This window comes from Salmo trutta, chromosome 13, assembly GCF_901001165.1.
Source record: "Salmo trutta chromosome 13, fSalTru1.1, whole genome shotgun sequence".
Classification (NCBI taxonomy): domain Eukaryota; kingdom Metazoa; phylum Chordata; class Actinopteri; order Salmoniformes; family Salmonidae; genus Salmo; species Salmo trutta.
Genome location: NC_042969.1, coordinates 81,415,627 through 81,443,247, shown reverse-complemented (window position 1 = coordinate 81,443,247; position 27,621 = coordinate 81,415,627). Strand labels below are relative to the sequence as shown.

The 27,621-nt window shown below is 44.1% G+C and overlaps 1 protein-coding gene across 4 annotated transcripts in view; it reads left to right on the top strand.

Moving 5' to 3' along the window:
• Window positions 1-27,621, top strand: part of relt (RELT TNF receptor) — a 50,424-nt gene that overhangs the window by 7,830 nt on the left and 14,973 nt on the right. For 2 of the 4 annotated variants that reach the window (XM_029773758.1, XM_029773757.1), the window contains exons 1-4: window positions 17,848-18,105; window positions 20,813-20,887; window positions 20,973-21,065; window positions 26,462-26,646. In XM_029773758.1, coding sequence (XP_029629618.1) covers window positions 18,091-18,105; window positions 20,813-20,887; window positions 20,973-21,065; window positions 26,462-26,646 — 368 coding nt within the window. In that variant the 5' untranslated portion in view covers window positions 17,848-18,090. Of the gene's footprint in view, window positions 1-17,303; window positions 17,573-17,847; window positions 18,106-20,812; window positions 20,888-20,972; window positions 21,066-26,461; window positions 26,647-27,621 lie in introns of those variants that run through there. The other 2 variants (XM_029773760.1, XM_029773761.1) reach the window with 2 other exon arrangements.

The window sequence follows — 27,621 nt, the reverse complement described above, 5'->3', positions numbered from 1 at the left end:
TATCCCAGTGATCAGAGGGGGAACTATTTCCAAAAACAGAATGCTGTATCCTATTGATCAGAGGGGGTACTATTCCCAAAAACAGAATGCTGTATCCCATTGATCAGAGGGGAACTATTTCCAAAACAGAATGCTGTATCCCATTGATCAGAGGGGGAACTATTTCCAAAACAGAATGCTGTATCCCATTGATCAGAGGGGGAACTATTCCCAAAAACAGAATGCTGTATCCCATTGATCAGAGGGGGTACTATTCCCAAAAACAGAATGCTGTATCCTATTGATCAGGGGGGGAACTATTCCCAAGACGCTGAGACACGAGCCAGAGGGAGAGTTATCCCTGACCCGGAATGCTGTATCCCAGTGATCAGAGTGATCTCGGTTTCGGACACGCAGCAGAATTCCAACATTCAGGAAAACTGTATTGGAATAGACAAACAGAAGCACACATGCACGTACGCAAACACACACACATACACACACAAAACACCTGATGAACCACATATCAATAGCCTCTGAAATATTTGTGTTGATAACCAAAGGCTTTTCTGCTCTTTCTTCTGTTAATATGATTGGGTGAACCCAGGAGATGGGAGGGGCTAGTATATGATGAAGAGGGAATAATGGGGGAAACATCTATTAATTCAAGGTCAAAGTGTGAGAGGTCAGGGAGTCCGTGATTTTAGGAATGTCCTTTACAGGACTGAGGTCAGCTGAAGCCACAGAAAAGACCACAGGAATGGTAGCCATCTTAGAAAACAAGAAGCGACAAAAACCACACTGCTGACAAACTGAGCAAGATGTTACCACAGCTACGTCCAGCCAAACCTAATCACACACACAAGCACACACACATGCATACATACATACATACATACACAGCCAAGCCTAACCTCCCCTGCTTTGTGACCAGGCAGAACTGAATTTTCTGTGACTGTTTGGAGCCTCAATCATTCATGTGACTATTTCGGCAGCCATGTTTGCTGCCTAACTATGACTGTGTCTGAAAAACAGAACGACCACCAACTAATGACATGGCATTCAACACAGCAGGAAATTGAGACCTTGAATTTCTGTGGGCAGCATATTTTTTTCATAAAGATATTGAACCCAACTAAAATGTTTATGATGTTTAAGTATATATATGTATGAAATGGAGCCAAACTGTAAGAGGCAAACTGATAGTTAGGATCGCCCCAAAATAATCAAATCATATCAAAGTTTATTTGTCACATGTGCCGAATACAAGTGTAGACTTTACCGTGAAATGCTTACTTACAAGCCTTTAACCAAATAATAATAAAAAGTAATACAATAAGAATAACAAAAATGAGGCTTTATACAGGGGGCACCGGTACCGAGTCAGTGTGCAGGGGTACAGGCTAGTTGAGGTAGTCTGTACATGTAGGTGGGGGTGAAGTGACTATGCATAGCTAAGAAACAGCGAGTAGCAGCAGTTTACAAAAGGGAGGGGGGGGTCAATGTAAATTGTCCGGTGGCGATTTTATTCATTGTTCAGCAGTCTAATGGCTTGGGGGGTAGAAGCTGTTGAGAAGCCTTTTAGTCCTAGACTTGGCGCTCCGGTACAGCTTGCTGTGCGGTAGCAGAGAAAAGAGTCTATAACGGGTGACTGGAGTCTCTGACAATTTTATGGGCTTTCCTCTGACACCGCCTTTTATATAGGTCCTGGATGGAAGTGGTCCTGGATGGAAGCTTGGCCCCAGTGGTGTACTGGGCCATTCGCATTACCCTCTGAAACCGCCTTACGGTCAGATGCCGAGCAGTTGCCATACCAGGCGGTGATGCAACCGGTGAGGATGCTCTCGATGGTGCAGCTGTAGAACCTTTTGAGGATCTGGGGACCCATACCAAATCTTTTCAGTCTCCTGAGGGGGAAAAGGTCTGGTCGTGCCCTCTTCACAACTGTCTTGGTATGTTTGAACCATGATAGTTCGTTGGTGATGTGGACACCAAGGAACTTGAAGACATGAGAAAAGTACCACCTCAACTGTAACACCCATGACTAAACCCTTGCTCAGAAACCCACAGTCCCCACACACACACTCACACACTCACACACTCATTGACTTGTTTAACGTTCCTGAGAGCTCGTTCCTACCAGATGCATCATGCACAAGGGCATGTGCCCCCTCAGATTTGTCCTGTTTTAAAAAAAAATGTCATGTTAAATGAATTACTAACATTTTTATGGACGTATTTTATCACAATTATTTTTTTTAAAGATCTGTCAGCGGTACTTTGCAGAGGGGGCACACTGACTGAACCCGGCAATACCCCCCCTATTCTCCCTAGTAGGTGGTTCCTTCCAAGGTACACAGAGCAGAGATATTCTAGGCAATATTCTAGATACTGAGGAGAGTGTGTTGGGTGACACACTGTGTTTTATTTGATCTTAGCTGCCAGTGATGATGGGCAGGACTCCCAGGAGGTTATGTTTGTAAATTAATTTGATCAAGCGATGTAGCCTATTGATTCCTTCTTGATGAATAAATCAAACAAAAATATTTATTTATTCTCTGTATTACTAGCCAGTAGCCACCTAGCAATTTCATGAATTTGGCTTTAGCTAGCCAGCTAGAAAGGTTACCAATCTCCCAACCTCATCACTGGAAAACCAAGCCAGGCTATCAAGCAACTTACAGTAGCTTGTTTAACTATCTTAGCTGGCATGCCTGCTGGCAAGGTAGCTAGACTTTAGAAAAACAAACAATAACAAAATGTACTGAATAAGACTCACATTTCTTTAAATCTTTTACCCAAATTTTAGCAGAGATGCAGAGAAGTGTATTTAGTTTCTTAAAAAAACAAAAAAACACACAAGTCAAGAGGATACAGACAGCTCAAGAGCCATGTTTAGATATGCAGAAAAATACTTGGTTTAATTGTAATCTGACACCTTATGATAATATCATGATATTTGTGTATTAATTATAATGCCATGATATGTGCCTGTATTGATGATGTGTGGTATGATCCTGTGTACTATTGTAATGTGGATGCATTGTCATAGGCATGTTAGTTCTTTAAAAGTTCTTAACGTTATCAATGTGTGTCCATTAATTAAAATGACAATTGAACAGGTAAAGAGCTATGCTTAGATAACTTACGCAGACAAATATACATATTTTGACATAGAATTAAGCATAATGATTATGACTCTAGATTCCAGGGGAAAAAAAGCTATTTTAGGTGTTTGAAAAATGCAAAAACCCCTCAGGACCACCCACCCTCCATCCTCATGTAATTCATGCCTGATTCCCACTGAAGGGTTCGGCTGTGAACACACTGTATTGACCTTTTACTCTGGTAGCCCTGAGGCCCAATATGTAATAAAGGACATTATCAGGTCATTCCATTCAGTGTGAAACTGTATTTTCCCACTGAGATAAGAGAACTCTCTTCCAGAATCTCCTCAGACATTCCCAGACACCTAAAGTCTTCAATTGAAAGTTGTTGAAAGTGTTTACCGGTCTCATATTACCCAGTGTCTGTAATGAAACATATATATATACGTCATTCAGAGTGACTATATCACGTTGAGATTATTTGGCTTCTTAGCTATCTTATCAATTGTATCAGGTGACTGTTGGGACATTAAATACATTTTCTGAACTGCCATCTGTCTCCTTAATACCAAAATCTCCCCTGAAGCCTTCACCGCACAGAGGGTGGGACTTTCCCCTGGAAATGCTGATTGTTCCAGGCTCTCGTTAACCATTTCCACGCTCTCACAGTCTGAGTTTTTCACCTTTTTACTTGTTCTCCAGCAGTGTCTGCACTTCAAAGTTGTGTGTGTGTGTGTGCGGTAAAAATGATTTGAGTTTCAGTGGCTACATTCTAGGTAAGGAATTTAACACAATTTGTGGAATTGGCCAGGAATCCATCTCCGTAGGTATTGAATTATTCTAGCAAAAGGTGTTCATATAGATCCTGTGTTTATGTCTGTCATGCTAAAGGGAAGAGTAGAACACGCTCATCTTTAACCTCTATGGGCTAGGTGGCACGTCACCGTCCCACTCTGTTCAACAGCCAGTGGAAGAGCGTGGCGCAAAATACAAAACCTCAAAAATGCAATAATTTCAATTTTTCAAACATACGACTATTTTACACCATTTTAAAGACAAGACTCTTGTTAATCTAACCACATTGTCCGATTTCAAAAAGGCTTTACAGCGAAAGCAAAACATTAGATAATGTGAGGAGAGTACATAGCCGCAAATAATCACACAGCCATTTTCCAAGCAAGCATATATGTCACATAAACCCAAAACACAGCTAAATGAAGCACTAACCTTTGATGATCTTCATCAGATGACACTCCTAGGACATTATGTTATACAATACATGCAGGTTTTGTTCAATCAAGTTCATATTTATATCCAAAAACAGCTTTTTACATTGGCATGTGATGTTCAGAACATGCATTCCCACCCAAAACGTCCGGTGAATTTACTAAATTACTCACCATAAACGTTGACAAAATACATAACAATTATTTTAAGAATTATACATACAGAACTCCTGTATGCAATCGCTATGTCAGATTTTAAAATAGCTTTTCGGCGAAAGCACATTTTGCAATATTCTGAGTACATGGCTCAGCCATCACGGCTAGCTATTTTGACACCCGCCAACTTTGGGGCTCACTAAACTCAGAATTACTATTAGAAAAATTGTATTACCTTTACTGATCTTCGTCAGAATGCACTCCCAGGACTGCTACTTCCACAAGAAATGTTGTTTTTGTTCCAAATAATCCATAGTTATGTCCAAATACCTCTGTTTTGTTCGTGCGTTCAGGTCACTATCCAAAGGGTAACGCGCGAGCGCATTTCGAGACAAAAAAATTCTAAATGTTCCTTTACCGTACTTAGAAGCATGTCAAAAGCTGTTTAAAATGAATGTTTATGGTATTTTTCTCGTAAAATAGCAATAATATTCCAACCGGACAATAGTGAATTCATTCAAAGAGGAAAAGAAAAAACAGCATGGGACCGCGCATCTCCAATCTCTTTGTCACTAGGCAGACCACTGACAAACTGTGCTAGTATACTCTGCCCAGAGACAGGAGACGCCTTAATCCGCTTTCTAATGGCTTTAGAGAGCCAATGGAAGCCTTAGAAAGTGCAACGTAACCCCAGAGATACTGTAGTTTCGAAAGGGACTAGAAAGAACTACAATTTCTCAGACAGCCACTTCCTGCTTGGAATTTTCTCAGGTTTTTGCCTGCCATATGAGTTCTGTTATACTCACAGACACCATTCAAACAGTTTTAGAAACTTCAGAGTGTTTTCTATCCAAATCTACTACTGATATGCATATTCTCATTTCTGGGAAAGAGTAGTAACCGGTTTAAATTGGGTACGTTTTTTATCCGGCCGTGAAAATACTGCCCCCTAGCCCAGACAGGTTTTATTAACATACTCCCTCAAAGTGTGTGTGGGCCTCTGTTTCTCATTCCATATCCCCTTTTCCTCAGCACTTGAAACATGTTGCAAATGCCTTGTTCATATTTCATATTTTGAATGCACACTGTTTGTACGTGTTACTTTTTCCACCCTTCATAATTTATTAATAAGGACGATAATAATGATATTAGTGTGTCAAACTTTCTCACTCATTATTATTCACGATTAATTGAGGACTATCCGTAGTCATGGTACCATCCACATTAATGTAGAAGTGTTTAGAAACATATTCTATTGTTATTTACAATAAAAGTGACTCCAAAATGACACTTTCTTTTGGTCACAAAATAATCTGAAGTAAAAACAAAACGAACAGCAAATGCATCCAACGAGTTTGTTGAGTCACAAGCTTGATGTAATTGTGTGCTAGAAATATGGGACCAAATACGAAACTTTTGACTACTTTAATACACAAACAGTATAAGTGAATTTGTCCCAATACTTTTGGCCCCTTTATGGGGGGGGAATATGCGCAAAAAGTGCTGTAATTTTGTAAATGGTTCACCTGATATGGATGAAAATCCCCTCAAATTAAAGCTGACAGTCTGCACGTAAACCTCAAATTCATTTCAAATCCAAAGTGCTGCAGTACAGAGTCAAAACAACCACAAAATTGTCACTGTCCCAATCCGTTTGGAGCTCACTGTATTTATGGTGTATCTATCAATGGGGCCATTGATTATTTCCTAACCTGAGCTCATTGTAAGTCCTGGACAGAAGCTGCTAAGAGGTACATGCACCTCTGGTGTCCCTCTTCTGTTTCCATTGTGACATCAGAGTTCGTACTCCAGCTTGCCGGAGAACTGGATGCAAATCACTGACTTGTGAGGTGATGTGATGAACATGGGCACCACTGCATGTAGTTTAGAGAGGGAATATCCTGTCCACTAATGCTAATTCTATGGCTCTCTTTGTTTCTCTGTGTGTTTGTCTCTGTCACACTCAGTGAGTGATGTCACCATGCCACTCCAGTGGAATTTTACCCTAGTGACATCACATAGTCTCTCCTGTGTCTCTGTAAGAGACTGTTTGTGTATCTGGTTGGCTTCTCTCCCCTCCTCAGTCGTCAGAGAAACACTGCGCGAGCTGAGAGGTATGAAAAGCACAAGCTGAGAGGTATGAAAAGCACAAGCTGAGAGGTATGAAAAGCACAAGCTGAGAGGTATGAAAAGCACAAGCTGAGAGGTATGAAAAGCACAAGCTGAGAGGTATGAAAAGCACAAGCTGAGAGGTATGAAAAGCACAAGCTGAGAGGTATGAAAAGCACAAGCTGAGAGGTATGAAAAGCACAAGCTGAGAGGTATGAAAAGCACAAGCTGAGATGTATGAAAACGAGCTGAGAGTGTAATATAATCTTAATTGTGCCTCATTAAATACCGCCACCCTAACAGAAGACACAATAATGAGACCAGAATGGTGATGGGGAGTATGTACTTCAGGAGGTACCTTCATTTAAAAATAGAGCACTCACAGGTAGAGAGCATTCACATATAGAGCATTCACAGATATGTGAATGTTCTCTACCTGTTAGTGCTCTCTGTGAGTGCTCTATCTGTGAATGCTCTACCTGTTAGTGCTCTATATGTGAATGCTCTCTAACAGGTAGAGCACGCACAGGTAGAGAGTATTCACATATAGAGCACTAACAGGTAGAGAACATTCACAAATAGAGCACTCATGGGTAGTACTCTATATGTGAATGCTCTCTACCTGTTAGTGCTCTCTGTGAATGCTCTATATGTGAATACTCTCTACCTGTGAGTGCTCTCTGTGAATGCTCTACCTGTTAGTGCTCTATATGTGAATGCTCTCAGGTAGAGCATTCAGATAGAGCACGCACAGGTAGAGAGCATTCACAGAGAGCACTAACAGGTAGAGAGCACTCACAGGTAGAGCACTAACAGGTAGAGAGCATTCACATGTAGAGCATTCACAGAGACCACTAACAGGTAGAGAGCACTTACAGGTAGAGCACTCACAGGTAGAGAGCATTCACATATAGAGCATTCACAGGGAGCACTAACAGGTATAGAGCACTTACAGTTAGAGAGCGTTCACATGTAGAGCACTCACAGATAGAGCATTCATAGATAGAGCACTGACAGGTAGAGAGCATTCACATGTAGAGCACAAATAGGCAGAGCAGTAACAGATAGCGCACCAACAGGTAGAGCGCATTCACATATAGAGCACTCACAGGTAGAGAGTATTCACATATAGAGCACCAACAGGTTGAGCGTTCACAGATAGAGAGCATTCACATATAGAGCATTCACAGATAGAGCAATCACAGGTAGAGAGCATTCACATATAGAGCATTCACAGATAGAGCACTAACAGGTAAAGAGCACCCACAACAACAGAGCACTCACAGGTAGAGCACTTGATACAATCTCCACTTGACCCATCAGAAGAAAACGACCTATTCCAGTCACTCTTTTTTTTCCTGTTGTGGTTTCATGCATCCTATATCCCTGTTTCTTTAATCCCAAGGCTTTTCTCAGTATAGCCCAAGCATGACATCATGGGCCCAGAAAAAGGCTTTAGACACATTGTCCGTGATTTCAGTCTTCACCCAAAACCACCGTGGAATGAGGCACATGTTTTTGCCATCTCTTCATTCTTTCTGTTTTATTCTATTTTCAGCCCGGTAACAAAACAAAAACGTGACTGGCAATCAGTGGGCATCACACCCTATTTTTTTTTCCCATTGGTCAAACAAAGGCGGAAGAATTTGGCAAAGCCCAATAATTACTGTTTAACACAGCTGACCAGATTTGTCTTTCTCCTTCTCTCCTTCTCTCCCTCCCTCCTCTTCTTCCCACTGTTCTAACTTCCTCTGTCTTGTTTTAGTTTCTTCATTTTCATCCCCATGCCTTTCTGTTGAGTTCTTTATTATAGTCCTGTGTATTTTTGGAGGTGTTAATTTCCAGTTACTTCCCCATTTACAGTGTTTTCAGAAAGTATTCACACCCCTTGACTTTTTCCACATTTTGTTTTTCGGACCCCATAATGTCAAAGTGGAATGTTTTTTATTCTTTTACAAATTAATTAAAAACGGAAAAGCTGAAATGTGAATAAGTATGCAACCCTTCTGGGCTCCCGAGTGGCGCAGCGGTCCGTCACTACAGTCCCTGGTTTGAATCCAGGCTGTATCACATATGGCCATGATTGGGAGTCCCATAGGGCGGCACACAATTGGTCCAGCGTCGTCCGGGTTTGGCCGGGGTAGGCCGTCAAATTCTTGTTTACAATGTTCTTAACTGACTTGCCTAGTTAAATAAAGGTTAAATAATATAAAATAAAATGTCGAGCCTTAATAAGTTCAGGAGTAAAAATGTGCTTAACAAATCACATAGTAAGTTGCATGGACTCACTCTGTGTGCAATAATAGTGTTTGACATGATTTTTGAATGACTGCCACATCTTTTTAATTTTTTTAAATGTATTTATTTAACTTTTATTTAACTAGACAAGTCAGTTAAGAACAAATTCATTTACAATGACGGTTTACCCCGGCCAAACCTTAACCCAGACGACGCTGGGCAAATTATGTGCCACCCTATGGGACTCCTAATCACGGCCGGTTGTGATACAGCCTGAAAATTGAACCAGGGTCTGTAGTGACACCTCTAGCACTGAGGTGCAGTGCCTTAGACCGCTGCGCCACTTGGGAGCACATCTCTGTACCCCACACATACAATAATCTGTAAGGTCCCTCAGTCGAGCAGTGAATTTCAAGCACAGATACAACCACAAAGATCAGGGAGGTATTCCAATGCCTCGCAAAGAAGGGCACCTATTGGTAGATGGCAACAACAAAAAAGGACATTGAATATGCCTTTGAGCATGGAGAAGTTATTAATTATACTTTGGATGGTGTATCAATACACCCAGTCACTACAAAGATGGAGGCGTCCTTCCTAACTCAGTTGCCGGAGAGGAAAGAAACTGCTCAGGGATTTCACCATGAGGCCAATGGTGACTTTAAAGCAGTTAGAGAGTTTAATGGCTGTGATAGGAGAAAACTGAGGATGGCTCACCAACGTTGTAGTTACTCCACAGTACTAACCTAATTAACACAGTGAAAAGAACAGAATGCAAATATTCCAAAACATGCATCCTTTTTGCAATAAGGCACTAAAGTAAAACGGCAAAAAATGTGGCAAAGAAATTAACTTTATGTCCTGAATACAAAGCGTTATGTTTGGGGCAAATCCAACAAAACACATCACTGAGTACCACTCTTTATATTTTCAAGCTTGCTGGTGGTTGCATCATGTTATGAGTATGCTTGTCATTGGCAATGACTAGTTTAAAAAAAATATATATAAAAATAAATGGTATCAAAGGCAATCAAACAAGCAAAGTGTCAGTATAGAGACAAAGTAGAGTTGCAATTCAACAGCTCTGTCACGACTTCCGCCAAAGTCGGTCCCTCTCCTTGTTCGGGCGGCGGTCGACGTCACCGGCCTTCTAGCCATTGCCGATCCACTTTTCATTTTCCATTTGTTTTGTCTTTGTTTTACACACCTGGTTTCAATTCCCCAATTACTTGTTCATTATTTAACCCTCTGTTCCCCCATGTTTTTTTGTGAGTGATTGTTTGTATGTAAACTGTCCGTTATTTTGGGCTAGTTATTTGTGTTGTATTTATTGATTTCTTGAGTAAATTACGTTCCTTACTAATTTCTGCTGTCCTGCGCCTGACTCCTCCACACCAGCTACACACAGGCCGATTACAGGCTCAAACACGAGACGTATGTGGCAGGGTCTACAGTCAATCACAGATTACATTGAAAAAAACAGCCCCATCGCGGACATCAAAGTCTTGCTCCCAGACAAATTAAACAACTTCTTTGCTCGCTTTGAGGACAATACAGTGCCACTGACACGGTCCGCTACCAAAGCCTGCGGGCTCTCCTTCACCTCCACCCTACCTGATACCCTAGACCCACTCCAATTTACCCCCCGCCCCAATAGGTCCACTGACGATGCAATTGCCATCACACTGCCCACTGCCCAATCCCATCTGGACAAGAGGAATACCTATGTAAGAATGGTATTCATTGACTACAGCTCAGCATTGAACACCATAGTACCCTCCAAACTCGTAATTAAGCTTGAGAGCCTGGGTCTCAACCCTGCCTTGTGCAATTGGGTCCTGGACTTTCTGACAGGCCGCCCACAGGTGGTGAAGGTAGGAAACAACATCTCCACTCCGCTGATCCTCAACACTGGGGCTCCACAAGGGTGCGTTCTCAGCCCTTTCCTGTACTCCCTGTTCACCCATGACTGCGTGGCCATGCACGCCTCCAACTCAATCATTAAGTTTGCAGACGACACTACAGTGGTAGGCTTGATTACCAACAACGACGAGACAGCCTACAGGGAGGAGGTGAGGGCTCTGGGAGTGTGGTGTCAATAACCACTCACTCAACGTCAACAAAACAAAGGACATGATCGTGGACTTCAGGAAACAGCAGATGGAGTACCGCCTGTTCCACATCGATGAGACAGTAGTGGAGAAGGTGGAACGTTTTAAGTTCCTCGGCATACACGTCACCGACAAACTGAAATAGTCCATCCATACAGACAGAGTGGTGAAGAAGGCGCAACAGCGCCTCTTCAACCTCAGGAGGCTGAAGAAATTTAGCTTGTCATCTAAAACACTCACAAACTTTTACAGATGCACAATCGAGAGCATCCTGTCGGGCTTTATCACCGCCTGGTACGGAAATTGCACCGCCCTCAACCGCAAGGCTCTCCAGAGGGTAGCCTGCAGCATACCACCCTGCATCCCACTGCTGGTTTACTTCTGAAGTTAAGCAGGGTTGTCCTGGTTGGTCCCTAGATGGGAGACCAGATGCTGCTGGAAGTGATGTTGGAGGGCCAGTAGGAGGTGCACTCTTTCCTCAGGTCAAAAAAAAAATCCCAATGCCCCAGGGTAGTGGTTGGGGACATCGCCCTGTGTAGGGTGCCGTCTTTCGGATGGGACATTAAACGGGTGTCCCGACTCTCTGTGGTCACTAAAGATCCCATGGAACTTATCGAACGAGTAGGGGTGTTAACCCCGGTGTCCTGACTAAATTCCCAATCTTTCCCTCATGCCATCATGGACACCTAATCAACCCCAGCTTCCAATTGGCTCATTCATCCCCCTTCCTCTCCCCTGTAACTATTCCCCAGGTCATTGCTGTAAATGAGAACGTGTTCTCAGTCAACTTACCTGGTAAAATAACAGTAAAATAAACAAATTAATAAAAGGGTGTTGTGGTCTGCACAACGCATCACCGGGTGACTTCCTGCCCTCCAGGACACCTACAGCACCCGATGTCACAGGAAGGCCAAAAAGATCATCAAGGACAACAACCACCCGAGCCATTGCCTGTTCACCCTGCTTTCATCCGGAAGGCGAGGTCAGTACAGGTGCATCAAAGCTGGGACCGAGAGACTGAAAACAGCTTCTATCTCAAGACCATCAGACTGTTAAACAGCCATCACTAACTTAGAGAGGCTGTGTGTATAAGGTAGTTGTTGTGAATTTGTTAGATTACTTGTTAGATATTACTGCATTGTTGGAACTAGAAGCACACGCATTTCGTTACACTCGCATTAACATTGCTAACCATGTCTATGTGACCAATAAAATTTTATTTTATTTGGTATAGAGCTAAGCACAGGCAACATCCCAGAAACCTGGTTCAGTCTGCTTTCTAACAGACACTGGGAGACGAATTCACCTTTCAGCTGGACAATAACCGAAAACACAAGGCCAAATATACAGTGGAGTTGCTTACAGAGACCACACTGAATGTTCCTGAGTGGCCTAGTTACAGTGTTGACTTAAATTGGCTTGAAAATCTATGGCAAGACTTGAAAATGCCTGCAATGATGAACAACCAATTTGACAGAGCTTGAAAAACATAATAATGTGCAAATGTTGTACAATCCAGCTGTGCAAAGCTTTTAGAGACTTACCCAGAAAGACTCACAGCTCTTAGAGACTTACCCAGAATGATTTACAGCTTAGAGACTTACCCAGAATGATTTACAGCTTAGAGATTTACCCAGAAAGACTCACAGCTTTTAGAGACTTAACCAGAATGATTTACAGCTTAGAGATTTACCCAGAATGATTCACAGCTTAGAGATTTACCCAGAAGGATTCACAGTTTATAGACTTACCCAGAATGATTCACAGCTTAGAGACTTACCCAGAATGATTCACAGCTCTTAGAGACTTACCCAGAAAGACTCACAGCTCCTAGAGATTTACCCAGAAAGACTCACAGCTCCTAGAGACTTACCCAGAAAGATCACAGCTCCTAGAGATTTACACAGAAAGACTCACAGCTCCTAGAGATTTACCCAGAAAGACTCACAGCTCTTAGAGACTTACCCAGAAAAACTCACAGCTCTTAGAGACTTACCCAGAAAGACTCACAGCTCTTAGAGACTTACCCAGAAAGACTCACGGATGTAACACAACAAAATGTGGAATAAGTCAAGGGGTATGAATACTTTCTGAAGGCACGGTATTCCCCAGTCCATCTCTCCATTTATACCTGCCGCTCCATGCCTCTCTCCCTCTCTATGCCCCTCCTTGCCTCTTTCCCTCTCTGTGCCCCTCTCTGTGCCTCTCTCCCTCTCTGTGCCTCTCCTTGCTTCTCTCCCTCCCTGTGCCTCTCCTTGCTTCTCTCCCTCCCTGTGCCTCTCCTTGCTTCTCTGCCCTCAAAGCGGCGCAGCACATGGCTGGTACGGGCTGGGAAAACTGAAAAATACAGACAATAAACTACAATCACAGCACTGTTAGCTCTGAGACCAAGACTGAGGGAATTCAGGGGAAATGAAGTGAGAGTGAAGAGGGAAGACAGACTATAGACAGAGAAAGCTGGATAGAGAGACACGGATAGAGGAGAGGGGAAAGATGGATAGAGGAGAGGGGAAAGATGGATAGAGGAGAGGGGAAAGGTGGATAGAGAGACACGGACAGAGGAGAGGGGAAAGGTGGATAGAGAGACACGGAGAGAGGAGAGGGGAAAGGTGGATAGAGGAGAGGGGAAAGGTGGATAGAGAGACACGGACAGAGGAGAGGGGAAAGGTGGATAGAGGAGAGGGGAAAGATGGATAGAGGAGAGGGGAAAGGTGGATAGAGAGACACGGACAGAGGAGAGGGGAAAGGTGGATAGAGAGACACGGAGAGAGGAGAGGGGAAAGGTGGATAGAGGAGAGGGGAAAGGTGGATAGAGAGACACGGACAGAGGAGAGGGGAAAGGTGGATAGAGAGACACGGATAGAGGAGAGGGGAAAGGTGGATAGAGGAGAGGGGAAAGGTGGATAGAGAGACACGGATAGAGGAGAGGGGAAAGGTGGATAGAGGAGAGGGGAAAGGTGGATAGAGAGACACGGAGAGAGGAGAGGGGAAAGGTGGATAGAGGAGAGGGGAAAGTTGGATTGAGAGACACGGACAGAGGAGAGGGGAAAGGTGGATAGAGAGACACGGATAGAGGAGAGGGGAAAGATGGATTGAGAGACACGGAGAGAGGAGAGGGGAAAGGTGGATAGAGAGACACAGATAGAGGAGAGGGGAAAGGTGGATAGAGGAGAGGGGAAAGGTGGATAGAGGAGAGGGGAAAGGTGGATAGAGAGACACGGATAGAGGAGAGGGGAAAGATGGACACATGAACAGAAAGAGAGAGGAGAGACTTCTAGAAATAGAGAAAGGGAATGAGTCTGAATTGGTTAGAGGGATGGAGGAGAGATGGAGGAGAGATGGGAGAGATGGGAGAGAGAGGTAGTGAGGGGATGGAAGAGGGATGGGAGAGAGAGGGGAGAGACGGAGAGAGGGGTAGTGAGAGGTGAGTTGAGTAGATAGTAGAAAGTGTTCAGTTATTTCTGAGCGGCAGGAGTAGCTGCGTCCAGAGAGTAGCTGTTGGACGTGTTGTCCTCAGCATTCCATAGAGTTAGAAGATGTGTAGAGCAAGGAGCAGGTCACCTCTCTGTCTCTACTGATACTGTCCTCTGGGTCCTTCTCTCCAAGGAGCAGGTCACCTCTCTGTCTCTACTGATACTGTCCTCTGGGTCCTTCTCTCCAAGGAGCAGGTCACCTCTCTGTCTCTACTGATACTGTCCTCTGGGTCCTTCTCTCCAAGGAGCAGGTCACCTCTCTGTCTCTACTGATACTGTCCTCTGGGTCCTTCTCTCCAAGGAGCAGGTCACCTCTCTGTCTCTACTGATACTGTCCTCTGGGTCCTTCTCTCCAAGGAGCAGGTCACCTCTCTGTCTCTACTGATACTGTCCTCTGGGTCCTTCTCTCCAAGGAGCAGGTCACCTCTCTGTCTCTACTGATACTGTCCTCTGAGTCCTTCTCTCCAAGGAGCAGGTCACCTCTCTGTCTCTACCAGGTCACCTCTCTGTCTCTACTGATACTGTCCTCTGGGTCCTTCTCTCCAAGGAGCAGGTCACCTCTCTGTCTCTACCAGGTCACCTCTCTGTCTCTACTGATACTGTCCTCTGGGTCCTTCTCTACAAGGAGCAGGTCACCTTTCTGTCTCTACCAGGTCACCTCTCTGTCTCTACTGATACTGTCCTCTGGGTCGTTCTCTCCAAGGAGCAGGTCACCTCTCTGTCTCTACTGATACTGTCCTCTGGGTCCTTCTCTCCAAGGAGCAGGTCACCTCTCTGTCTCTACCAGGTCACCTCTCTGTCTCTACTGATACTGTCCTCTGGGTCGTTCTCTCCAAGGAGCAGGTCACCTCTCTGTCTCTACTGATACTGTCCTCTGGGTCCTTCTCTCCAAGGAGCAGGTCACCTCTCTGTCTCTACTGATACTGTCCTCTGGGTCCTTCTCTCCAAGGAGCAGGTCACCTCTCTGTCTCTACTGATACTGTCCTCTGGGTCCTTCTCTCCAAGGAGCAGGTCAACTCTCTGTCTCTACCAGGTCACCTCTCTGTCTCTACTGATACTGTCCTCTGGGTCCTTCTCTCCAAGGAGCAGGTCACCTCTCTGTCTCTACTGATACTGTCCTCTGGGTCCTTCTCTCCAAGGAGCAGGTCAACTCTCTGTCTCTACCAGGTCACCTCTCTGTCTCTACTGATACTGTCCTCTGGGTCCTTCTCTCCAAGCAGACACAATGAACCCAAGGCCAGGCCACTGCCTGTGTTACATGACTAATACTGGTTAGACTGGAATGGTTTGGTTCTCCATGGGTGTTGGGGAGGTGAGGTTCAGATGGCTGTATCAGTCCTCCCACTGAAACACAAAAGCTCTGCTTTGGACCAGAATAGGAGACAACGCAGAAGACATTTAGGTCAATGTTCTTTGGTTTCACTCCTCGAGACCCTTCAAAAGATACAGTTGGGGTGTTAGTGCTGGAGTCTACCAGAAATGGTCACCCCCCATAGCTCCTAACGTCCAACCAGGTCTGGTGAGCGGACGCTTCTAAACCATTTCAATTTGTTACTTCACACGTTACAAAACAGCAACTCTTATTTTTCAGTTTTTTCTTCTTCTCCCTAGAGTGGTTGTTGTTTTATTGATGTTAGGTTTTTTTTCTCAAGCACTCCCAAAGCCACAGCTCCCTCGGGCATTATAGCAGTGTGGCATTATGCCTGGCCAACGACCTGTAATTAGCCTACATCCAGCCTTTATAGCCTTTTAACGAAGGGTCTAAATATAACCCCCTTTCGGCAGGGAGGCTAATGTAAGCCTGTGTCGACCTCTACTCTCTCTCTCTTTCTCTCTCTCTGTCCTTCTCTCTATCCATGTTTCACTCTCTGTTGCCTTCAGTTTGGAGAGGCAACCCATCTCATTGTTTTGTGTTGTTTTTTCAAAGTGGTGGTTTTTAAATTCTCCGTTTATCATTGTCCCTGAAATTATTCTCCGGAACCCTGTCATTTGACACAACGGCCATGTTTACGTTTAGGTCCTCGGCCCAAAATCAAAAACTCGTTACATGTTTTGAATGTAGTTGTGTGTACAAAGAGACTGTTTGGCGTTGGCTCAGAGACATGAATCTGTCTGCAGAGGTTGTTTCTGGAAGTCTGTGTGTGTGTGTGTGTGTGTGTCTGTGTGTGTGTGTGTGTGTGTGTGTGTGTGTGTGTGTGTGTGTGTGTGTGTGTGCGTGCGTGCGTGCGTGCTCATCGGTCATCCTGGTGGTGTTCTGTGTAATGCTACTGCAGCTCCAATCCTCTCATTACAGAGGGAAGGATGGGCTGCTTCCCAGACCGGTGTTAACTTATTTAACAGCCGAGACACACACACACACACACACACACACACACACACACACACACACACACACACACACACACACACACACACACACACACACACACACTCCACTTCCCTCCGTTCACTCACGTTACATGCATGTACACAGATATACTGTAGCATACAAATACACACTTCAATTCAGTGTGTGTGTGTGTGTGTGTGTGTGTGTGTGTGTGTGTGTGTGTGTGTGTGTGTGTGTGTGTGTGTGTGTGTGTGTGTGTGTGTGTGTGTGTGTGTGTGTGTTTAAGGTGAGCCCAGTACTGGACAGTGTGATCTTACCCCCAGACCACATAGCAAAACATGTTAGTTAGTGTCAGCGGTCATAACTAACACTTTACCCCACCTAATTACTGTGTGTGTGTGTGTGTGTGCGTGCATGGGTGTGGGGGTGTGTGTCTGGGTGGGTGAGCTGAGGGCCTGTGGGTCTGTATAGGGGCAGGGCCTGTGGGTCTGTAGGCAGGAAGGGGTGTGGCTGTTGTGACAGTATAAGTGATGACAGTTAGTCAGTCACAGGTACACTGCAGCCAGCCTAGTCCGAGAGAGAGAGAATACCTTCAGTGTGTGTATGCAAATGGTGACTGGTACACTGTAGCATACACAGCCTGTTCCGCTCTGAGTACTCTGTACCCCACCTAATTACTGTGTGTGAAGGTGTGTGCACCATCCCTTTGCCTGTATCAGGGACTACTCTGCTCGACTGAGAGACAACAGTGTATGTGTCTCCCTGGCTCAGCATTCTGTCAGCATCTCTAACATCCTCAGTCTGTTGCTAGGACAACTGAGCCCAAGTCCACTGTCAGTCTGGGGTGAGTTTGCCTACACACTCTCTCTCTCTCTCTCTCTCTCTCTCTCTCTCTCTCTCTCTCTCTCTCTCTCTCTCTCTCTCTCTCTCTCTCTCTCTCTCTCTCTCTCTCTCTCTCCCTGCACCTCTCTGTATTACTTTCTTTATTTTGTCCGTCTATCTCTCTCTGTTTCTCCCTCTCTCTCCTCTCTCTCTCTGTTTCTCCCTCTCTCTTCATCTCTTTCTCTCTGTTTATCCCTCTCTCTCTCTTGTGCTTTAAACTCTGTGTTTAGTGAGGAAGGCAGTTTTATTGACCACAGAGAGGAGAGGAATCCTCTGAAAGTTCCTTTATTTAGCTGCTGGACAACTTTACACTTTGTTTCTCAGTGGGACGGCACAGAAAAGGTGGGAGGGAGAGAGGGAACAAGAGAGAGGGAAGGAAAGACAGAGAAGGAGGGAGAGAGAGAGCGGTGCAAAGAGAGAGGGAAGAAAGGAAATTGGGCATTTGAAGTCAGAAGAGTCAAACGGCTCACATCTCTCCTGATGTCCGGCGTACAGGTGGGTTGGATCAGCCTCTGTAGGAGGTATAGATGGAGGCGGCAGACTCAGGTTACCGAAGGCGTATTATTGTAGTGTTATGACTGCTTAGATGTGTGTTATCTTCCCATTTTACTTGAGTTCTTGACACAACCTGTTACAGGTATTGTGGTGATGGTGTAATATGCATCTCTCTTACAGAAGACTAATCATCCATAATCTAAAAGACAGTTGAGATTTTGACCTCTAGATTTTGTAATTGAAGTGTAGCTCAGTTGGTATAGCAACGGCAGGATAGTGTGTTTGATTCCCAGGACCACCCGAACATAAAAGGTGCATCAATGACTCTAAGTCACTGTGGATAAAAGCCTCTTAAATGTCATATTATTATTCCTTGTTTTGGCGCTGTTTATTGTGTGTGTGCGTGTGTAGGGTGGCAGGTAGCCTAGCAGTTAAGAGCTTTGGGCCAGTAACCGAAAGGTTGCTGGTTCGAATCGCAGGGTTGACTATATGAAAAATCTGTCTGTGCCCTTGAGCGATTGCTCCTGTAAATCACTCTGGATAAGAGCATCTGCTAAATGACTACAATGTAAATGTGTGTGTGTGTGTGTGTGTGTGTGTGAGAGAGAGAGAGAGAGAGAGAGATGATTGCGTTCCTAGCAGGTCTCTAGATGTACTCTGGTCCAATGAGAAGTCAGTTCTGAACTACAGGGTCACAGAGAGGAAATGATCTGTTCACAGTCACAGTTCTATCCTGTCTGTGACTTGAGGCCGTTCCTTTGTTTCACTGCAGTACTTTACTGTGTTCTCCCCTCTAAACTTTCAACTGGTCAGAGGACACGTAAAACAGGTTTTAGATGGTGGGCGTGTGTTTGCGTGCGTGAGTGTGTGCGTGCGTGCGCGTGTGTTTGCGTCCGTGCGTGCGTGTGTTTGCGTGCGTGCGTGCGTGTGTGTGTGCACGTCTAGAAGCAGCGGCAGGATGAGAGGGTGGGTTAATGGGTTTGTAGGAACATAACTGTGATATAATTATATGATATATTCTGAGAAACCTCAATGACCAAACAATCTATCTGTGTCTCTGCTATCAGCTCAGTATACCCCTGTGTGTCTGACCTGTGTCCACTGTCCATCAACACTGGCTGTTACATCTAAAAGGCCTGTCTCTCAGTCAATGTTGTGACAGTATGTGTCATGTTGGGTTGTTACTGTAATGATTCAGGTGTGTGATGTTGGGTTGTTACTGTAATGATTCAGGTGTGTGTGTCATGTTGGGTTGTTACTGTAATGATTCAGGTGTGTGATGTTGGGTTGTTACTGTAATGATTCAGGTGTGTGTGTGATGTTGGGTTGTTACTGTAATGATTCAGGTGTGTGTGATGTTGGGTTGTTACTGTAATGATTCAGGTGTGTGTGATGTTGGGTTGTTACTGTAATGATTCAGGTGTGTGTGATGTTGGGTTGTTACTGTAATGATTCAGGTGTGTGTGTGATGTTGGGTTGTTACTGTAATGATTCAGGTGTGTGTGTCATGTTGGGTAGTTACTGTAATGATTCAGGTGTGTGTGATGTTGGGTTTTTACTGTAATGATTCAGGTGTGTGTGTCATGTTGGGTTGTTACTGTAATGATTCAGGTGTGTGTGTCATGTTGGGTAGTTACTGTAATGATTCAGGTGTGTGTGATGTTGGGTTTTTACTGTAATGATTCAGGTGTGTGTGTGATGTTGGGTTGTTACTGTAATGATTCAGGTGTGTGTGATGTTGGGTTGTTACTGTAATGATTCAGGTGTGTGTGTCATGTTGGGTAGTTACTGTAATGATTCAGGTGTGTGTGATGTTGGGTTGTTACTGTAATGATTCAGGTGTGTGTGATGTTGGGTTGTTACTGTAATGATTCAGGTGTGTGTGTGATGTTGGGTTGTTACTGTAATGATTCAGGTGTGTGTGATGTTGGGTTGTTACTGTAATGATTCAGGTGTGTGTCATGTTGTTACTGTAATGATTCAGGTGTGTGACATGTTGGGTTGTTACTGTAATGATTCAGGTGTGTGTGTGATGTTGGGTTGTTACTGTAATGATTCAGGTGTGTGTGTCATGTTGGGTTGTTACTGTAATGATTCAGGTGTGTGTGTGATGTTGGGTTGTTACTGTAATGATTCAGGTGTGTGTGACATGTTGGGTTGTTACTGTAATGATTCAGGTGTGTGTGATGTTGGGTTGTTACTGTAATGATTCAGGTGTGTGATGTTGCGTTGTTACTGTAATGATTCAGGTGTGTGTGTCATGTTGGGTTGTTACTGTAATGATTCAGGTGTGTGTGATGTTGGGTTGTTACTGTAATGATTCAGGTGTGTGTGACATGTTGGGTTGTTACTGTAATGATTCAGGTGTGTGTGACATGTTGGGTTGTTACTGTAATGATTCAGGTGTGTGTGATGTTGGGTTGTTACTGTAATGATTCAGGTGTGTGTGATGTTGGGTTGTTACTGTAATGATTCAGGTGTGTGTGATGTTGGGTTGTTACTGTAATGATTCAGGTGTGTGTGACATGTTGTTGCTGGAGAATCATGATGTAATCAGAGTTTCTTTATCTCTTCAGGCAAAACCAAACTTTTTGATTATGCATTCAATTTTCTCCCTGACTATAGCTCACCTGTTGTCCCATGATCCTCTCTGTTCTACCTGGCTGCCTGTAGCTCACCTGTTGTCCCATGATCCTCTCTGTTCTAGATCATATGTTCAGAGAAGAATACCTGGAAGAAGATGATGAACCACCTTTGCTGCTCAGCTCTTGTCCTTCTCACGGTACGTATCTTTGTGTGTGTGTATGTGAGAGAGATGTGTGTGTGTGTCTCATTATTTGTGTCACTGATATGTGTGTGTATTCCAGGTGTTTTGCTCTGGAGGGACTGTAGCCGTGCAGTGTCCCTGGGGGGAGGGGTGTGTGTGTCTGTCGTGCCCCAGTGGCCAGGAGCCAAGCAAGGTAGGACAGAAGATCCCTAACTCACCTCTCATTATTACCCTGTCATCCTAACTCACCTGTCATTATTACCCTGTCATCCTAACTCACCTGTCATTATTACCCTGTCGTCCTAACTCACCTCTCATTATTACCCTGTCATCCTAACTCACCTGTCATTATTACCCTGTCATCCTAACTCACCTGTCATTATTACCCTGTCATCCTAACTCACCTCTCATTACCCTGTCATCCTAACTCACCTCTCATTACCCTGTCATCCTAACTCACCTGTCATTATTACCCTGTCATCCTAACTCACCTCTCATTATTACCCTGTCATCCTAACTCACCTGTCATTATTACCCTGTCGTCCTAACTCACCTGTCATTATTACCCTGTCATCCTAACTCACCTGTCATTATTACCCTGTCATCCTAACTCACCTGTCATTACCCTGTCATCCTAACTCACCTGTCATTATTACCCTGTCATCCTAACTCACCTGTCATTATTACCCTGTCATCCAACTCACCTGTCAATTACTCTGTCATCTAACTCACCTGTATTACCCTGTCATCCTAACTCACCTGTCATTACCCTGTCATCCTAACTCACCTGTCATTATTACCCTGTCATCCTAACTCACCTGTCATTATTACCCTGTCATCCTAACTCACCTGTCATTACTCTGTCATCCTAACTCACCTGTCATTATTACCCTGTCATCCTAACTCACCTGTCATTATTACCCTGTCATCCTAACTCACCTCTCATTATTACCCTGTCATCCTAACTCACCTGTCATTATTACCCTGTCATCCTAACTCACCTGTCATTATTACCCTGTCATCCTAACTCACCTGTCATTATTACCCTGTCATCCTAACTCACCTGTCATTATTACCCTGTCATCCTAACTCACCTGTCATCCTAACTCACCTGTCATCCTAACTCACCTGTCATTATTACCCTGTCATCCTAACTCACCTGTCATTATTACCCTGTCATCCTAACTCACCTGTCATTATTACCCTGTCATCCTAACTCACCTGTCATTATTACCCTGTCATCCTAACTCACCTGTCATTATTACCCTGTCATCCTAACTCACCTGTCATTATTACCCTGTCATCCTAACTCACCTGTCATTATTACCCTGTCATCCTAACTCACCTGTCATTACCCTGTCATCCTAACTCACCTGTCATTACCCTGTCATCCTAACTCACCTGTCATTACCCTGTCATCCTAACTCACCTGTCATTATTACCCTGTCATCCTAACTCACCTGTCATTATTACCCTGTCATCCTAACTCACCTGTCATTACCCTGTCATCCTAACTCACCTGTCATTATTACCCTGTCATCCTAACTCACCTCTCATTATTACCCTGTCATCCTAACTCACCTGTCATTATTACCCTGTCATCCTAACTCACCTGTCATCCTAACTCACCTGTCATTATTACCCTGTCATCCTAACTCACCTGTCGTTATTACCCTGTCATCCTAACTCACCTGTCATTACCCTGTCATCCTAACTCACCTGTCATTATTACCCTGTCATCCTACTCACCTGTCATTATTACCCTGTCATCCTAACTCACCTGTCATTACCCTGTCATCCTAACTCACCTGTCATTACCCTGTCATCCTAACTCACCTGTCATTATTACCCCTGTCATCCTAACTCACCTCTCATTACCCTGTCATCCTAACTCACCTGTCATTATTACCCTGTCATCCTAACTCACCTGTCATTATTACCCTGTCATCCTAACTCACCTGTCATTATTACCCTGTCATCCTAACTCACCTGTCATTATTACCCTGTCATCTACTCACCTGTCATTATTACCCTGTCACCTAACTCACCTGTCATTATTACCCTGTCATCCTAACTCACCTGTCATTATTACCCTGTCATCCTAACTCACCTGTCATTATTACCCTGTCATCCTAACTCACCTGTCATTATTACCCTGTCATCCTAACTCACCTGTCATTATTACCCTGTCATCCTAACTCACCTGTCATTTCGTCTCCTAACCCCTGTCTTACCTGTCATCCTGTCACCTGTCAGTATTACCCTGTCATCCTACCTGTCATTATTACCCTGTCATCCTAACTCACCTTCATTATTACCCTGTCATCCTAACTCACCTGTCATTAACCCTGTCATCCTAACTCACCTGTCATTATACCCTGTCATCCTAACTCACCTGTCATTATTACCCTGTCATCCTAACTCACCTCTCATTATTACCCTGTCATCCTACTCACCTGTCATTATTACCCTGTCATCCTAACTCACCTGTCATCCTAACTCACCTGTCATTATTACCCCTGTCATCCTAACTCACCTGTCATTATTACCCTGTCATCCTAACTCACCTGTCATTACCCTGTCATCCTAACTCACCTGTCATTATTACCCTGTCATCCTAACTCACCTGTCATTATTACCCTGTCATCCTAACTCACCTGTCATTATTACCCTGTCATCCTAACTCACCTGTCATTATTACCCTGTCATCCTAACTCACCTGTCATTATTACCCTGTCATCCTAACTCACCTGTCATTATTACCCTGTCATCCTAACTCACCTGTCATTACCCTGTCATCCTAACTCACCTGTCATTATTACCCTGTCATCCTAACTCACCTCTCATTATTACCCTGTCATCCTAACTCACCTGTCATCCTAACTCACCTGTCATTATTACCCTGTCATCCTAACTCACCTCTCATTATTACCCTGTCATCCTAACTCACCTGTCATTATTACCCTGTCATCCTAACTCACCTGTCATTACTCTGTCATCCTAACTCACCTGTCATTACCCTGTCATCCTAACTCACCTGTCATTATTACCCTGTCATCCTAACTCACCTGTCATTATTACCCTGTCATCCTAACTCACCTGTCATTATTACCCTGTCATCCTAACTCACCTGTCATTACCCTGTCATCCTAACTCACCTGTCATTATTACCCTGTCATCCTAACTCACCTGTCATTACCCTGTCATCCTAACTCACCTGTCATTATTACCCTGTCATCCTAACTCACCTGTCATTACCCTGTCATCCTAACTCACCTGTCATTATTACCCTGTCATCCTAACTCACCTGTCATCCTAACTCACCTGTCATTATTACCCTGTCATCCTAACTCACCTGTCATTATTACCCTGTCATCCTAACTCACCTGTCATTATTACCCTGTCATCCTAACTCACCTGTCATTACCCTGTCATCCTAACTCACCTGTCATTATTACCCTGTCATCCTAACTCACCTCTCATTATTACCCTGTCATCCTAACTCACCTCTCATTACCCTGTCATCCTAACTCACCTCTCATTACCCTGTCATCCTATCTCCTGAACCACCATTGATCCCTCTCTACCACTACATCACCAGCATCGATCCTTGTGTCAACAGAGGCCACATCTACCTCTCTTCTCTTTCTGCTACCTCTCTCTCCTCTTTCTCCTCTCTCCTCTTTCTCCTCTCTCCTCTTTCTCCTCTCTCCCCCTCTCCCCTCTCTCCTTTTTCTCCTCTCTCTTCTTTCTCCTCTCTTCTCTTCTCCTCTCTCCTCTTTCTCCTCTCTCTTCTCTTCTCCTCTCTTCTCTTCTCCTCTCTTCTCATTCTCCTCTCTCCTCTTTCTCCTCTCTCCTCTTTCTCCTCTCTCCTCTTTCTCCTCTCTCCTCTTTCTCCTCTCTCCTCTTTCTCTTCTCTTCTCTTTCTCCTCTCTCCTCATTCTCCTACCTCTCTCCTCTTTCTCCTACCTCTTTCCTCTTTCTCCTCTTTCTCCTCGTTCTCCTCCTCTTCTCTCTAGATGGAAGTCATGTGTATCTCTCCACTGGGTACAGACGTCAATTCAACGTCTCTTCCACGTTGTTTCAACGTAATTTAGTTGAAATGACGTGGAAACAACTGATTCAACCAGTGTGTTCCCAGTCGGTCTGCTCTTATTTTAGACCGATATACAGATGTAGGATCTTCATTTGATCACTCTTTTGTTGCTGAGAATTTTCCTGCTGTGCAGGAAATGCAGATGAGCTTTGTGATTTACATAAATTCACTGAAAACCCGCACTAACACACGGTTACATTAACAGTATTGCGTTTTTCATTTATAGTAGCATACTTTTGTCCAGCTAATAGCCTAACCACCGATCAAGCAACATTATGGACTAAACATTCAAATCCTGTTGCTGCAGGATTATTTTGCTATGACAGTACTGGTCAGATTAAGGTCCCACATCAGTACTACCATAATTTCCGGACTATTAAGCGCACCTGAACATAAGCCGCACCCACTGAATTTAAAAAAAGATATTATTTTGAACATAAATAAGCCGCACATGTCTATAAGCCGCAGGTGCCTACCGATACATTGAAACAAATTAACTTTACACAGGCTTTAACGAAACACGGCTTGTAACAAAAATAAATAGGCTTTAACGAAACACGGCTTGTAACAAAAATAAATAGGCTTTAACGAAACACGGCTTGTAACAAAAATAAATAGGCTTTAACGAAACACGGCTTGTAACAAAAAATAAAAAATTAGCAGTAAGTCAATTCCTCACGCTGCTGTTTCCAACGTCTTATCATCGACTCATTAAGACCAAGCTCCCGTGCAGCAGCTCTATTTCCTTTTCCAACAGCCAGATCAATCGCCTTCAACTTGAAAGCTGCATCATATGCATTTCTCCGTGTCTTTGCCATGATGAGGGTGACAAAATGACTACCGTAATCAGAATGATGGGAAGTTTGAGAGCGCTCGATTTAATCTAAACAGTAAACAAAAAAGTTGTTTGACCTTAACCCGTTCGGCAATTTCATTGGTCTAATGAAAGCTTCATGCCGCCAAAAAACTGAGCAAATCACAGAATGTGTTTTTTTGAATATAAGAATTGAAAGCGGGAAAAATCCATATATTAGCCGCGTCATTGTTTAAGCCGCGAGGTTCAAAGCGTGGGAAAAAAGTTGCGGCTTATAGTCCGGAAATTACGGTATATCGTTTTTTATTTGTTGATATATACCTAACCAGTCATATACTTAAATATATTTATATATCTACTATATATTTATACATATTTATATATACAGTATATTTAAATATATTAATATATATACAATATATTTATATATATTTATATATTTATATATGTACAGTATATTTATATATATTCATATATATATATACAGTATATTTCTCTGCACAATTTCATATGAAATCGAAAAATAGGTAATGTATCTTAGTTCCTGCCCAGAATGGCAGTGTTAGTTATTTTGGAACATGTTACTGAGCACAGAACCACATGTGACTGTAGTGTATGTGTGTAATTACAGTGGTTCATCTACTCTGTTCTGAGATGTGAAGATGTTTTCTCCTGCCAGGCTTGCGGGCAGGTCAAGGGACCAGGCGAGGCGGTGCAGTGTCAGTCTTGTCCAGCGGGCAGGTTTTCGGACGGCTATGACTCTGATCAATGCCACCCACACTCCTCCTGCGGGGTCCTCAACAAAAAGGTTGTGAGCTCTGGTACATCACACTCTGATGCTGTCTGCGGAGACTGTCTGTCTGGGTATGTATCCCCATCCTACCCTCTCCCTGTACCTCAATATGAGGAGACCATAAGTACCCTCTCCCTGTACCTCAATATGAGGAGACTGTTACTACCCGCTCCCTGTGTACCTCTCTACTAACATCAAGGCGGTGACCCGATCCTGTAGGTTCATGCTCTACAACATTCGCAGAGTACGACCCTGCCTCACACAGGAAGCGGCGCAGGTCCTAATCCAGGCACTTGTCATCTCCCGTCTGGATTACTGCAACTCGCTGTTGGCGGGGCCTGTGCCATTAAACCCCTACAACTCATCCAGAACGCCGCAGCCCGTCTGGTGTTCAACCTTCCCAAGTTCTCTCACGTCACCCCGCTCCTCCGCTCTCTCCACTGGCTTCCAGTTGAAGCTCGCATCCGCTACAAGACCATGGTGCTTGCCTACGGAGCTGTGAGGGGAACGGCACCTCCGTACCTTCAGGCTCTGATCAGGCCCTACACCCAAACAAGGGCACTGCGTTCATCCACCTCTGGCCTGCTCGCCTCCCTACCTCTGAGGAAGCACAGTTCCCGCTCAGCCCAGTCAAAACTGTTCGCTGCTCTGGCACCCCAATGGTGGAACAAGCTCCCTCACGACGCCAGGACAGCGGAGTCAATCACCACCTTCCGGAGACACCTGAAACCCCACCTCTTTAAGGAATACCTAGGATAGGATAAAGTAATCCTTCTAACCCCCCCCTAAAAGATATTGATGTACTATTGTAAAGTGGTTGTTCCACTGGATATCATAAGGTGAATGCATATATTTGTAAGTCGCTCTGGATAAGAGCGTCTGCTAAATGACTTAAATGTACCTCAATATGAGGAGACTGTTACTACCCTCTCCCTGTACCTCAATATGAGGAGACTGTTACTACCCTCTCCCTGTACCTCAATATGAGGAGACTGTTACTACCCTCTCCCTGTGTACCTCAATATGAGGAGACTGTTACTACCCTC